The 16354-nt window shown below is 34.5% G+C and overlaps 1 protein-coding gene across 6 annotated transcripts in view; it reads left to right on the forward strand.

The window, feature by feature from the left end:
* KNDC1 (kinase non-catalytic C-lobe domain containing 1) overlaps positions 1-16354 on the forward strand; it is a 65942-nt gene that overhangs the window by 21343 nt on the left and 28245 nt on the right. For all 6 annotated transcript variants that reach the window (XR_010832924.1, XR_010832925.1, XR_007161998.2 and 3 more), the window contains exons 4-9: positions 785-931; positions 2574-2691; positions 3061-4079; positions 12095-12209; positions 14190-14261; positions 14364-14425. Coding sequence is in view for 3 of the 6 variants with exons in the window: in XM_048060554.2 (XP_047916511.2) it covers positions 785-931; positions 2574-2691; positions 3061-4079; positions 12095-12209; positions 14190-14261; positions 14364-14425 (1533 nt within the window). In the remaining 3 variants the exon portion in view is untranslated. The remainder of the gene's footprint in view (positions 1-784; positions 932-2573; positions 2692-3060; positions 4080-12094; positions 12210-14189; positions 14262-14363; positions 14426-16354) is intronic.

Consider the following 16354-nt stretch of genomic DNA (forward strand, 5'->3'; position numbering starts at 1 on the left):
TCAGAGGTGACTTTGCTGCTCTCTATAACTTCCTGAGGAGGGGAAGAGCAGAAGGAGGTGCTGGTTTCTGCTGCCTGGGAGCTGATGATGGGACACATGGGAATGGCACAAAGCTGCACCAGGAAAGGATCAGACTGAACGTTAGGAAAATCTCTTTACTGTGAGCATGATCAAATGCTGGAACAGGCTTCCTTGTGAGACGGTTGATCTCCCATGCCTGTCTGTTCAAGAGACATTTGGACAACTCCCTCATCAATCTGCTTTAACTTTTGTTTAGCCCTGAAAATGTCAGAGTATTTCTTAAAATTTGTTAAATAATATGCTGTATTATTTCTGCTTGTTTCTTTATGCTTGATGGCACTTTTAAAATACTGTTATATATGAAGATCTTTGTCAAACATTTTTCCTGTTAACAGAAATGCCACTTCAGTCTCCCAACATGCTTCGAACTTAAATACTACTTACAGACAGGCACACAGAGAGATTGATTTTATATTTGAATGTAGCTGATGAACAATTTTAATACTGGTTCCTGGTGAGGAAGAATAAAGGTTCTAGCTGGACCACAGTATTATTTTTTGTTGATAATGAGCATATTCTCCAAAGCAGAACTGAAACCCTGTTTTGTTCCTCTTGATCCTTTAAACTAAACTACCTTTCCAGTAAACTGTTACCTGGTAAGTTAAAAATGAAAGCAATGTAAGCTGTACCCCTTGTATTCTCAGAGCTCTTTTGGAGAGATAATTAGTAACATATTCAATGTCTTTTTTTAAACTTAATGCAGGCACACATCTATTCTCTGGGTGCAACATTGAAAGCAGCAATTGAATATATAGTAGAACCTGAGATGGAATCTGAATTTGGGCAAGATCTGCATACTCTACTGGAACAAATGCAAGAAGAGAATCCTGAAAATAGGCCAGATATTGAGGTAAAACAGCCTTCCATAGCTTTCCATTTTAAAAAAAAAAAAAAGCTTGTACATATGTAGTTGTTGATAGAGATATTTATATATAATATGCTCTGATTTTACAGCAAAGCTGAAATTTTCCCATACTCAGCAGAATCTCTTTTCTCTTGCTAATCTAGTGGAAATACAACTTCAATATCAGATGTAAATGGATTATGGTGTTTCCATTTTTAAGAAGACTGGGTGGAGCACTTGTGGATCTAAATTTTTTCATTATCTGTTTCTTCCCACTTAATTTTTAATTTACGGAGTATAACAACTGTTCAAATGTCACTTTTCTTGGCTTCAGTTCTTCTACTTCAGAATAGTATTGTATTATTTTCCTTCTGAGATGGTAGTGTATATTTTAAATGGTATAGCACCCCTAGTGAATACTTTGCAAGAAGGAGTGCTGCAATAGAAGGATGAAAAAGTTCGTTTCTGTAAAGCAAATAATACCTCACTCCCTGGTTGAGGGCTGCCCAGACAGGAGACCATTCCTAACATGTAGCCTGCTGTATTTCTATTCGTGTACTTTTTTTTATCATTGTCGGGAAAGCTATGATTGTGTAGCAATTGGTCTGTAATCCCTGAAAGCTATTGCTGACTACTCACACTAACCAAAAATGGAGTGGGTCAAGGCCGGCCTAGGGTATATGTAAAGGTTGCTTTGCAGTTATCTGTTCTTTTTACCTTCCTTTTCCACTGGACTCTTTCTTGGGCAGATGGAGTGGTGGGAGCTATTTTAAGGGCTGACCCATAGAGTTTTCTAGGCATTTCACTAGGCTCTAGCATGGCTGGATACCTGTCTCACTTTTTCCTGTCCTTCCTCAGTCTGATCTGTGAACCAACAGTTATTTTTCTTCTTCCACTTACAACAGCAGAAGAGCAGTGAAGCAGATTAATGGGGAATTAAGACCAGCTCCTTAGAGCTGTATAAGGTCTCATCATTGGTTATAGCTGATGAGGACAAAGTATGATGCATTTAGAAAGAGTTCTCTTCTACTTCCTGCCCATAGTGACAAGCTGTTAAATGTATGTAAATGTCTGTAGACTGTGACTGATATCAGTGTTTGTCATTAAATGATGCCAAGCTACAGATTAGAGATCCTAATGTAATGCTGTTTCTTCTTGTGATCTGATAATGACTGCTTTTGCTAACAGAGTAATGCTTTCTAGATATTTGTTTCTCAGTAATTTTTAAAAGAGTCAGGACTTACTTTTAATGTATTTTTGGTGATTAAAAATATTTATCATACTGCTCAACTCAAGTGAACCATTAGCTGCTTAAAAATAATCCATACTAGCTTTTTATGTTTGCAATATATTATTCGTGAAATATGACATTTAAGATGATTAATTTTTATCAGTTGTTCTCAGTGTGTTCTAACTGTAGGCTAGAACTTGAACTGTATTAAATAATTTCATGATAGCCCATGGTTAAAATGATAAATGAATTCAACTGCATAATAGAAATGTACAGTATAATGAACTGTGCAAGAAAGACCTCCAGTGTAGCATCTTATAATTTCAGATGTACTGTGCGAGTTAACATGATTCACTTTACTCAAAATTCACATATCTATTCATTATTAAATAAGTATTTAACACTAATTTTCTCTAGAGTATTTTGTCATTATGTGAAGAAAAACTGAAGACTGCTTCATCAAGTAATATTTGTCGAAGCCTGTCTGCTGTTGGAAGAAGGGTTCTTTCAATTGAATCATTTGGTGCTTCTCAAGGTAAACTTAAAATGTACTTAGTCTAGAATTTTAGACTGTGACATCTGAAAATACTGTGTATACCTTTCCTGTTACAGGTTCCTTTCTGGATATCAAAAAGTTGTTAAATATTTACGGATTGGGGGTGGGGGCAGGAAATGCGCAACTCTTAATGAACATAATGTATTTTGAATAAACATTTTATTTCATTTTGACTCTGTATAGAATGTTCTCTAGTGATGTGTCCAGAAATAATGATTTTTTTAGAATAAATGTAATTTTTGTAACTGAATGTACTTAACAGTAGTAGCTGAAAAAACAATACATTTACTAGGAAAGATTAGAAGGTTTAAATACACATTTAATATAAGCATCTGTTTTTGCATCTAGATGCCTGTGATAACATGTGGAAGGGAAGAGTGTGTCAGAGAAGTTTGGGATCTAAATTATACTCAAACGAGAAAAACAATATAGGTGATTCATCTGCAGTGGAAGATGTGACAGCTACCTGTCATAAGGACTCTTCTGTAGTTACTATGGTGACTGGCAGAGACAGTGGTTTAAAGGAAGTGCAAATTGATCTGGATAATGAGAAAACTCAACATTCTCAACTTGCAACTCAAGCTAAAAAGAGCAAAGAAGAGGACAAACATGCAGTATATACTGACAGCTTTGCTAGTGTTGCTTTGGATATAAAATCATGTGTTATTGACCTGGAGAGAGATGGCATTTTTAAGAAAGGTTCTTTGAGAAAAATTAAAACCTTTCCAAAGCTACCACTTGAACCTACAGAAACAAATCATTTTTTTACATCTGTAACCAACAGTGGAACTCTAGCTAGGAAAAATCACTTGCTTACACATGAGTCACTACCTCTAGACAATAATAATGAAATTTCTTTTTCAAAGGGAAATCTTAATTCACTTGCTATTAGTAGTCCGCACATAACAGAACCAAAGAATCACCAGGTTACTGATCTTCATTTAGAAGCTCCTTGTGTGTGTACGCAGGTGTCTGGCATGAATCTAGAAGAACACGTGTCACTTATTAAAGGTAAAAAGATAGGTTTTATTTCATCTGATCACAAAGAAGACTGTTCTGATACTACCTCTGAAATGCCCATTACAACTGGTATGCTAAAAAGTCCAAATCAATCAATTGCTGGAGCAAAAATGCTAGACAATTACATGGCATTGGAAGACTGTACTGAAACTTTTCAAGGGTCAAATGAAAATTCTTTATCACACTTCAACAAGATGACCTCAGTGTTGACAACAAAACCCAGTGGGAACAGATATGGATCAAACCTAATTAGGTCTCCAGAATTAAGCAGCGGTACAATGAGCGCAAACAATAATGAAGATAATCTTTATCAAGGCAGAGGGTCAGAAATCAAAAGTAATGAGCAGGTAGTAAAAATAAAGTCTTCATTGTATAGTTGCTGTAGTCATTTATGTGGAGATGAAATGACTTAAATACTGTGTGTTCGCTTTCTGCTCCCCCTTCCCTCTTCAGCATCCTGGAAAATCAAATTTTGCTGGTCTACACACTTTAAGAGTTAACATTGTAAACATGATGATGCTTTTTTTCCTCTTTAAAAGTAAAGTGCTACAGTGAAATTTATGCTATTGAAAAATCAAACTGCAGTTTAATCTTTTTATGCAAATGGTATTGGAACATGCTTGCTAGTGTGTCAGAGTAGCGTAATTAATACCTAATTACATATGTCAGAAAACATTACCCAAGCATATGTAGATTTTTAATCCTTTTATGTTACTGTCAATGCATAAAGTTCACTATCTTGCAGTAGGCATCCCAGGTGCTTACAAAAATTTCAGAGTTCCTGGCTGTATACCTGACCTCACTGTAATCAATGGCAATATCTCATCTGCTTCAGGAGGGGAAGATTCCACGTTTTTAATCTACGTGTGCATTTAGGCTTTTGAAAATTGTACATATATTGTATCTGTTCTGTGCTCTTAAATGACTGCCTTTGTGTGTTATGTATATTTCATGACAGAATTCAAATATGTGCACAATATGATGGATATGTTGTCTCAAGCATTTCATCCCTATATACATAGCCAAATAAGAGGGAAAGCTGATACTAGTTGACTAGACTTTGGTGATAGTGTAGTATGGTCTCTTCTCTGTTCAAATTACAGATTCTCAGGGTGGACAAGTTTGGTCTCTGACTTGATGGTTTTCTCTTGTGCCACACTCAAAGAGCTGTAAACAACCCCTGTGACATAGTTGCTGAAATGGCTGATGCTTCTCCAGCCATGCTGTGACTTGGAAGAAATGAGCAGCACAAATTTCACCCATTTAATTTCCAGAAATTACACTTAGGTGAAGAGTATTTTTTTCTTCTGTTTTCTACTGACAACTCAGCCCTGTTCCTCATGCCTAATAGGCAGCCTTCAAGCTGTCCCATGCATCTGGCATCTAGGGTTGATTTCAGTCCATATCAATCCCTCTTTTCATGGGAACACCTCAACTGAATCAGTAACATAGGACCATCCAACTGTGTAAACAGCCTTTAGTTCATCATAGCTTTAAAACACAGCAAAGAAAAGTAACATTGAAGATTGTTCTGCCTTTTTTCTGTCATCTGTTTTATTCCTTCAATAACTGTATACTTATTAAATTATCAACGCAGGAAGATAGTGAATATAGATAAGTACCACATGGCATGGTTTTGCTCTCTGAGGGACTTACTCATTGTATACATGTGAGTCGTTTATTAGTTATTAAATCCTGCAGGTTTTTCTTCAGACTCTAGGAAAAGAATCCATTTGTTGCAGATGCATCTTTTTTTTTTTCTTCCTTTCCAGGTCTGGGTAACTTCATATATTCAGAAGGAAGTAGAAAAGAATAACCAGATCTATAATCATTCCAAATTCTTCTGCTTTTGCTATGTCATTTGTTTCTCTGGCTTTACATGAACCTGCTTTATTTTGCAGATGTTCTTGTATTTCTAACAAGGATCATAGCAATTTCAGTCAGTGGCTTCTTGTGAGAAAACCTGTTCGTATATAGAAATCTAGTTGTCTTAGTATTCAAGTAACAGAAACAACTATGTCTGCATTCTTTCATCTTATGTGCAAGTCTCCTTTTCTGAAAGGGTTTTTTATATTTTTATGCTGAACTGCATTAGTGTTATTTGTCATGGAGAGGGTTGTTAAGATAATTCTGGTTATCAGACCACTGCTTCAGGCTCTTGCCATGAGGTGGTAGTAGTCTAACTTCAGCCTTTGTTAAATAGAGAGGTGTGATGCATAAGCTGCAGTCTCTTAAGAACATAAATTGACTGCACTGATAAAGGTCATGGGGTTTTTTGGGGCATGGGGGAGGGAGGAATCTGTTGAAAAAAGGTGCATATTCTGTCCTGAGAGGATTACCAAAACAACAATTTAAGTCTAGGTACATTAAGATACTTTCAAGAAAATAGTCTTCCTCAAAATTAAGGTTTCCCAGACTTCTTGCAGAATTTAAAAGCTGTAACAAATGTCCTATTTGCTTTTCCTGCAGCAGGATTTCAGACTGGTACACACCAAAATTAGCCAAAACATGTTTTCAGGTTAGTCTGCCCTTTTTCTGAAATTCAAACATTTTGTCTTTAGTTTAAAATAAAATTTTCTTTCAGCCTTAACAGAGCTTCATTCTTCCAAATATGTAGGCCCTTAATAGAAGTGGGGTTATCCAGCTCCCACCAAACTCACGGGACAGTCACAATAAATTAGAAAAGGTAATCGTTATTCCAGTTACCAAATAAGCAGTGTATTAACATATGATCAAAAATGAAGACAGTAGAGTGGCAGTTGTCGAAGAAACTAGAGATTTATTAGCTGTGTTTTCAGTAAAAGAAAGGTTTTATAGACTTGTGCTTTTCTTTTTTTTGTAATTGATTCTAGCAGATGTTCAGGTTCTACCACTCATTATCATTTGTTAAAAGTCCTGTGTTGCTCTTAAGTAATCAAAGAGGTTTTTCTTTAACTGCTGTAGGAAGAAAAACACCATTTAGATGGCATCAACATTTGTGAGCAATACCTAGATTTCTTACCAAACAAAATGATCATGAAATTGCTGTCTGTTCCGTGAAAACCTGAGCTTCTAGCACAGCAATCTTTGTTTGTTTTCTGAAGGAGATACTGAGGGAGGGTCATTTATTTTCAGTAGCTATTGAACTTTATGGAGGATTCTATTATAAGTTCTCATAGAGAAGGCTCTGGGTTATTTTGCTTTGGTTGGTTCTGTGGTTTTTTTTTTTGTTTGCTTGTTTGTTTTTAATGTTTTCAGTTTTTTTTTGTCTTTTGGAAGACATTTTTTCCTCAGGCTTCTGAAACTTCTGCCTCTATATTTCCTTCTGACAACTGCAAAAATAAAATCTGCTGTGCTATTCCTTATATGAAGGAGTAGCACCTGATTTTTCTGTATACTTTCAAGTTCTCTTTCATTTCTCATTGCCAGAATGTACAGAATACCTAAAATAAATAAATAAATAAATAAAATTAAAAAAATTTGAACTTTCTAAAAAACTAAAACTTGAGTCTGAGGGTTTGTTCACTTACTGCAAAGGCACAAAAAGTGTGAAACCCTGATAATGTAATTTTGATCTTCTCTGGCCTAAATGGATAAGATACTATTGAAAAGATTTACAGAGCTGCTCTTTCACTAGTTTCCTGTAACAGATAAGTATGATTATGGTAAAACAGGAATTTTAGAATAGTATTTCTAGCATCTCTTTAAATATTTCTTGTTCTTGAAAATGCAACATCAGTCCCATCTGGTTGAAGATCAACCTTGTCTACTCTGGAGAACAGACAGTTTTTTTTCTTACCTGTCAATAATACTTCTCCGGAAGACAATATTTTTCTAATATCCCAACACTGCTTCTTAATGTTCTGTGCTTTACTGCTAGTAGGCATTACTAAAAATACTTGCTTGCTTTTGTCTGGCTTCTGCAATGTATCTTGTGAGGGTTTTCTCAGAGATTTTTATAGTTTTGCATGCCATAAATAAATATTTTTCACTTCAAGTATGAGTGGGGATCTCTTTTTTCTCTAACCAATTTCATTCCAATCAGGTGTGTATCATCTCTAATGCTTCTAAATGTTTCTCTGCAATTCAAATGCTATGGCCTTCATATGGGAAGGGTTAACAGGAACCTGGCATATATACATTTGTTTTCTGTTGGTCATTCATGCCCTGTCAAGCACGAGAGAAGTCAAAATCCATGTAGCTAGAGAATGACACTTAAACACTGGGGAAATAACACTTGAAAGAAAGATAAACCTATCTATTCCTAGATAGTACTTATTAAGTAAAGAATAAAACTTTATTTGCTTTAACTGCTTAAAATATGTTGGCATTATGTTCATGAAACATACTATGTTGGAATAGTTTGAATACTTTACTAAGAGTTTGGTTGTGCAGTTTTGGTGCCAACAATGAAATAGTAGACCTGATAAATGGTCCTTACAACACAGGGAAAAAAAATCACTTTCACAACAAGTGAAGTTTAAACTTCAGTCTTTTTGGCGTAAAGTAAATGTCATCAATATGTAATTATAGGCAATAATAAGTCATGTAACTTTTTCATACTTACTGTCAAAAATTCTGTGCTGTGAAAAGCTTTTTCTTACTTTAAAAATGGGTATATAGATTTTGCTATGAAAGGTATATTATAATCCCTTGCCTCATCCTGAATTTTTTCACATTTTATAATGTTAGTGGGAAGTGTCCCTGCCCATGGCAGGGGGGTTGGAACTTGATGATCTTTAAGGTCTCTTCTAACCCAGACCAAACCAGTCTGATTCTATTGTTCCATGTTTGCTCTTTGGTGCAATATTAATGGTGATAATATAGAACAGAAGCTTTAATCAGCATTAAAGCAGTGTTAATGCTTTAAGTGAAGTGTACTTGAGGTCTTACAGATGCTGAACAGTTGTCTTGAACTTGCTTTGCTATAAAGTCTGGCTAGATAGTTGAGAAACAAAGCATGCCGCATGCTAACTAAAAAATAATAATTAAAATATATATATACATATATATTTTTTTGGCACTCCAAATTTTTTCTTGGGGCTTTTTTGAGTTGTAGGAAACAGTAATAGCCATTAACCAATCACTTGCATGTAAAAACAAAACTAAGGCATGCCTAAGTAAGGGAGATTTCCAATTAAATGTTTACCAAAGCATAGGCATGTTCAGCAGAACTTAAATGTACATTAAGTTAAATAACTGTTTTGGTACTTAAATAAAATTGTCTCAGTCGTAGGCTGAGGTTCATACTGTTTTTCATTAGGAAAATATTTTAATAACTGCATGTGTTTTTTCGTCACAAACGTAAATGTGTGATGAAACATATTATCATGTGCATTGACTATATTGGATGACTTCCACAAAATGGTAGAAGGAAAAGTCCTCAGCAGGTCTCTTCAGATGACGTCCTCCAAGGTTCTTTCTTTCCCATATGGGAAGGTGAGCATTTGGAATAATTAGGGACACGAGAAGAATGACCTTCTTAAGTATCTTTTTCAGGAATAAAAATAACCTTTTCATGTGGTCGCAGGTGTGAGAAGGACATGAATTACAGTAAGAGGCTGTAGCAATGCAGTCAGTCAGCATCTCTATAAAAGTATAGGATAACAACTAGCACATTACTAGCTAGCAATATTAATACTTGAAATTTAATCTTACTTTAGGGTGCTTGTCAGAGAGAAATAATGAGGGTATACATTTAAATGACATTCACTAATCTGTAATCAGACTACAACTTTTTTTTTTCCTCTGACTCGGGTTAATTTGGCTGTCTTGTGAATGGCAGCGATTCTCACTTCTGCTAAGATTTGCTTTTCCTGCATCATTTTTTCTTCTGAAATAGAGTTTCAGTTTCTGGTGCCTTTTCATCCCCTGTGTTGTTATCTATCTTTGATACTTTCCTCTTTCTTATCCTAAACTTCTGCTGCTGCTCTTAGTGTTTATTACTTCTTTCCTGCTGTGCTTAAAGCTCTTTCTATCATTTATTTCTTCCTCTAGAGAGCTTGAATATCCCAAAGCTGATGAGAAATACCTTTCAGCTTCCTGCTGTACAAGTAACTTCAATCTTCAGTTTAGTGAGAGTTTCTTCTTCCTCTTGCTAGCCATTCATCACCTCCTCCTGAAGTGAGAGGTGATTTGTATATAGAATGGAGGGAGTCCATCTCTCGGCTGCAGCTTTTGGAGCCTCTAGGGACATAAACTTCAAAAGAAGGTATTCTCTTGGAGAAAAAAGCAATGGTGGTGTATACTTACCACAAAAATATCCCCAAATCCCAAAATGTTCATTCTTAATATTATAGTGTGTGGAATTTCTCTTTTCTTTTCCCTCCATTTCTGTCCAGGGTGAATTTGAAGATTTGGCTCCTTTTTTCATTGTAAAGCGTCTGCAAGAAAAGACATTTCTGAGGCATTTGAGAGCCAGTATGCTCGAGGGGGAACACAGCACTGCTCTAGGATAGTAATCAGTTAACAACATGAAGATCTATTTCAAATTGTTTCTAGACTAATTTATTCTTTTCACTATCTAGCTTCTTCCCTGCTGCTGCACGACCGATGTCTCTTTATTAGACAGGTATTTCTAGGTATAATGAAGGAACCCATTTGTGAAAGAATTTTTCATTCTGGGATGCTGGTTATAGCAAAATTTGAGTGTAAAGCTTAACATGATTACCTGGCTTCAAATCTGTCTATACCAAAGTTAGTAATCTTTGTAACATGTTTCAATGGAGTATGGCCTAATAAAAGCACCAAAATCATTTTTGTTTGTAGACAGAAAATAAAATATCTTGAGTAAATAAAAAGGTGTGTTTGATGGCACATCTTGTTAAAAATTAATAGCTAATATGGCTCACCCCTAAGGAATATTTAAACAGTATAAGGCCAAAGTATTACACCTTCTGGTTAATATTGAATTATCAACAAAGCTTAAGCTACAGAAATTAATGTGGTTCTTTTTCTCTTCCCCATAAATTGCAGGGAAGTTATTTGTGTTTATTGATTAAAGATGATTTAGTAGTCTGTTCATTACAAGTTTTATGATAAAGTCTGAATAGTGACTAATGAAGGGTGTTTCATGTCCAGGGTCATGAAAAAATGATGAGCAAGTTACGGTGCACAGGATGATTTGTTCAAAAATAATGATGTACTACCGTTGTGTGTGAGACAGATCCTTAGTCTATTTGGATTTTGTGAACACAAAATGTGTTCATTTTTTGTGATGGGGATATATAGGTGTTCATAAAACAACAGCAGATCTGAGGTTTTAATTTGTCTCCATCTCCTATGCTCCATTTATTTGTCGTCCCACCCACCCCCCCCCCCCCGCCCCGAGTCAATCTCGAATTGATGTCAGTAGTTGTTTTCTGCCACATGGCCTGAAGTTGATATTTAGAGATAGTTTACTATCTTAGAGTGCTGTGCTGTTTTTAAATAGTGTGTGGAACTGCCCTAATCCAGAGGTTTCTGCCTATAGTGAGTTGTTCATTGCTGTTCCTTTGTTTTTTTTTAAAAAAAAAAAAAAAAAAAGAGTTCATAATGTCTATCTTGTATGAAATAAAGAGAAACTGACAGTGACAATCTCTTCTATTAGCACAGCTTGATCTGGAAGGTATCTGTGTAGTACTATCATGTCAAGTTTTTCTATGAAAATTCATAAAAATAAGAAAATCATAAAATGTAAAATATGGATTCTCTGAAGAACAGCCAGTTTCTATGAAGCAGTATCTTTGTCACATCTGTCAGGTATCTTTGTACTTTGTCAGGTATCAAAAGCTAAAGTGATAAAAAGGAAAAAAATACTGCTATTGCAAATTGAACATCCAGTGATTAAGAAAAGAATAACATGTTTTGACTTCACATAAACCTGTTGTTAATTCTGTTGATATTGTTAACATTGTTCGCAGAAGAACAAGAAATGTTGATGAAATGTTTAAGGTAAGGCTTGTAATATAACTATTAGGGTAAATCAGGATTTGAAAGTGGCTGTGTCTTCTCAGTGGCTATCATTTGGATTTTTATGTTTTTAAGCATAGGTGACATCCCTGTAATTGTGTCATCCTTGACATTCTAATTGAATCTTTCCTTAGTATGATAAGAAAGAACTTCCAAACAGCTCAATTTTCCTGAAATACTTCTATTCTTGCTGAAATCTCACTTGAATTAAACTTTGTTTCCAATTAGGAAACTTCGGATTCATCTGTACAGTTAACTGTGTAATACTATTTCATTAAGAAGTATTATTAGTTTACTACCCTCACATAAAATATATACATTTTCTTAATGCTTTTTAAGCATGTGCATTGTATCTTAGGACATTTTTTTCACTGCATCATTAAATGTTTTTGTTTTGCAATAATTCTGAATAACTCTCTACATCTTTTTTCAGTGGATCTCCCTAAAACTCCTGTTGTCCTCGCATGGTAAACCTCTGAAAGACTATGAACTCTGGGCATTGTGTCACGAGTGTTTATGTACTCTGCACACTTGCACAGATTATCCAGGTAGAGTCAAATTTTACTTGAAAATATTTGCCTAGTTGATTGTGTTCACTGTAGTAATGTTTTGTTTATTCTGTTGATGCAAAATATCTTATGACTATTTCATTTTGTATATTGAAAAAATAACAGCCAATGTTTCTAACTTTTCCCTTTTAAATTTTGACTTTGAACTTTACTCCATTTAATGGAAATTGTCCTTAAAGAGAGACTTCTGAACACTTTAAGCAATATTTCCTTTAAAAATAAGTATTTGATATACTTTGCAGCAGAAAGATTATCTCAGCCTCATAATATGTTCCCAATGTTTGTGAAAGCTTCAAATAACTGTACAGTGGCTTAGATTCTAATTGAATTTGTGTAGTCAGCCTCTGCAACCATATTTACATGCACCCAGAATGCATAAGTGTTCAAAATACTAACACCTGAATTATGATCAGAGTCTTACATAGCCTGTAAAAGTAAACATAATGATACAAGATAGCAAGTGTGAGGCACCTTACATAAAATTCCATATTTGACGAATAAAACTGCCCTGAAGTTGAATACTGTTTTCAGATTTAGAATATTTTTGCTAGAGGAATTTCTGCTTGTTCTGAGTGTAATTGTGATGATGTTGTATAAACTGTATGTTAAAATATCCTTTGTCTTAATGCTGGTAGAGTAAGATTGGTAACTGATGAGTCATAGTTAAGTATACAAAATGTGGAATGAGATGGATTTATTATTATTTACTTAGCCGTTTCCTCTAAATCATTCCTTGAGTGCACCTTTTTTCCATTATCCTAAACAGGAATTGTACAGGTAGGAAAACATACTCCAAAGCTAGCCTCTTCATGTATTTTTGAATTCAGTCCTTCTACAAAAGGTGCTTGCAGTCTCCACTGAGACTTTATCTCCTCTCCTCTTACCAGAGGGTATTGCTTACATGTTGCTTACAAGCGTTTTAGAGGAACCAGGTGTGAATTGTCATGTTGTACTGAATTTGGCTGAGATCTGGTTTGCATGAACTGTATTGCAGATTCAGGGCCAGAGGCTTTAACTGTTGAGAAGTAATGACAGTGAGCAAGAATAATTCTCAAGGGAGCTGCCTCTGCAGAAATAACTACTAAAATTTCCAGCTCAGGAAAGCTTTTCTTTTCAAGACAAATAGTTCAGGTCCAGCTTAAATACTGTTGAAGGTAGTAGGCAAGCTTTTATTTACATTAAGCATAATGAACGTTTTAATGGCATTTTAATGTGGTTTTGTACTATAAAAGCAAAGGGATGATTTTTTACTTTTCTCCCTTAGACGTCTTCAACTCATTATTCAATAACAAATTAATATTTATTTTATTCTTAGACTTCTTTAATGTATTCAATAATAAATTAAATAAGAGGACAAATAATTAAGATTATTAATATAAAGTAAGAATATACTGTTCTAGTACTCTATTTTTATTTATTTTAAAAAAAAGAGCTTATTTGACGATATCCTTAAGGTTGCTTACAGTGGTGGTGGTGGTGGTATTGCCACTTAAGCATACCAAAAACAAAATCTTAGTTGAGCATTTTTTACATTTAATCCCAACTTCACTGTTTCAATATTTGTTGTTGTTGTTCTTTGTTGTGGAGGGGTGGATGAAGAAGGAAGAGAGGAGAGAGCTTAAATGCTTATTATAAGTTTCTTTTATTGATACCTTGTGAGAAGCCTAGAGTACATCTAGCTGTAATATTACTTTTTTATTATTATTATTTTACTTTTGTTCTTTTTGTGTACTTCATTTTCAATGCTAGATACAAAGAAAATAAAATTCCACTATACAAAATGCATCTACTGTCTGTTTGTTGGTTTCTGTTCCAACGTTACTGTTAAAGCACCTTTTGTCATAGCTTAGGGTAATCACAGACATTGCAAATTATTTTAAAAATTATGTTTAATTAGTGTTAAATATTTACAAGAACAAATATTTATTATGTCTTGTACTTTGGTGGCTTGTTTTGCAGTGGTCTTATGTTTGGACACCGTACTGATTGACTGCCATGGAAGTATCCTCTTTGCTGCACCAAAAGCTGAAGGTAAACTAATATGTTGAGTGCTCTGCTTTTATTTCATTTGAGGGGGAGAGTAGAATAAAGCAAATATCTTAACTTTTGTTTCTGGTTTCTTTTCTCATTTAGAATCTTGTGATATATTTTATTTAGCTCCTGAAATTGAAGAAGAAGATGTAGATACTGAGAAGGTAATGTGGCAGGTTATGTAGGTTGCTGTTCATTTTATCAAAGGATAGTTGTATCCCTCTGCCCCTTAAAGAAGAAAGCAAAGCTCATCAAAGATTCTGATAATATTTTTCTCAGTATTTCTCATATTTCTGTCTGTTCTCATATTGTTCTACCGTAAAACTAGTTGCTTCTAAAAAATCATTTTGCCTTCCAAAATTATTTGAGTAACTGTCAAAATCTGTTCTTCAATAGTATTCCATAAGGCTTACTTATTTTCAATTTGTTAATACTGAGACAGACTTTGAAGTCATGTTTTCATGTTCTGGAGGTCATGCTAAGATCAATATATTAGACTGTCTAGGCTAAAGCCCCAATGAATCTGCTTTGGAATACTGGAAAATGTTGCTGGCAGCATATTTTTTTGGGGGGGGAACATGAATTATGGCAATGTCTTTTACCAGTACAGTTCTCCTAGACCTTTTTGCTAGAGATATAAGCCCTAAGTAGCTCTCAGACCAAAGATGATTAACATGTTAATAAATAACAAGGTGAGCTTTTGAGTTATGGAAACAGATTTTACTGTATCTTTCTATTATGTAAGAATAAAAGAGGCTAGCTAATATGTACCTTGTGTCCTATAAGTCATTTAACATTAGAAATAGTAATAATGAAAAAAAAAAAGGCTTTAAAAATCTACTGAAGACTTTCTGTAAATTTATCTGTAACTAGAAAACGCTCATATATCTTCTTTAAAATTTCTCTTTCTTCTTAAACTGCTTTGATCCAGCATGCAGTTTTTTTAATAGCTTCAGAAGCTTAAACTAACCCTCAAATACAATATAACAGTTTCACCAGACAGTACAAATTAATACTCTTAGTCTTTATGCTTTATTCTTTTTCTTAAGAAAATCTAAAGTAATATTTTTTCTTGTTTTCTCTACAACATTATATATAGAATAAGCTGAGTTCATAATTTCACTTTTTCCTGTTATTTGTATAACATTTTTGATTTCATGAAAATTTAGTTAGGATTATACATAGAAATAAACACTGTGTAGTGCCAGTCACAGTAACTACGTCAGTAAAGGAAATTTTTTTAAGGATATGCTGGATTGGATGGCATGTTTTTCCTAAATAAATAAATCTAGGTTGAAATTGTGAGCCCTCTTGGAATTCTGGACCTACAGGGAAGAAAATCATTTGGTTATGACAGAGCTGCTTTCTCATATTTCAAACATTCTGTACCTATTAGTAGCTTTTATTCAATAGCTCAAAAGATTCACAGGCTACTTTCTTTCTTGTGAACTTCCTTGTTACATTGTCTGTGTCATTCACTTGGTTCTAAAGGGTGCTAGAAAACATTGTGTTGGACCACAGTATCTTGCTTAGGTTTCTGTCCTCTGAGCCTTTTTAATACCTTTCATAAGCTACATGAAGAAGTACAGTGCTTTCACTTTGTCAAAATTGTATTTTTGGGGTATGCTAACATCAAGCATTAAACAGTCTGATTCTGTCTCTGTCTGAAGATTGTAATTCTTCAAATAAAATAAGAAATCTTGTGAAGATCAGGTACTTTTCAAGGTTCCCCATCATGGCATCTTCAATTGGTCTAGCTGCAGGTAGCACAATAATTCCTAAAATAAATATACAGTACCTAGTTTTTCTGATAGGTGTAATCATCTCTGTAAAATATGACTTGTACTGGCAATCTTGTAATTACTTTGTGCCATTTTCTTTCTGAATTATCATGACCTTTTTAAGTAAATTACTGCCGGCCAGGCTTTATTGTAGAACTCTAAGGCTTGCAGCAATAGGTCTTTATATAAGAAAGGAGCTCTTCAAAATGTTTCTAAACCCATTTTTTTCCTGAATAATTTTCCTAGATAAAGAATAAGACAAATTTTGTCTGTTGCTCCAATAGTAGAAAATTAGCTACTGTTATTGGCCCT

The sequence above is a fragment of the Anser cygnoides genome, chromosome 7 (genome assembly GCF_040182565.1).
Source record: "Anser cygnoides isolate HZ-2024a breed goose chromosome 7, Taihu_goose_T2T_genome, whole genome shotgun sequence".
NCBI classification, from domain to species: domain Eukaryota; kingdom Metazoa; phylum Chordata; class Aves; order Anseriformes; family Anatidae; genus Anser; species Anser cygnoides.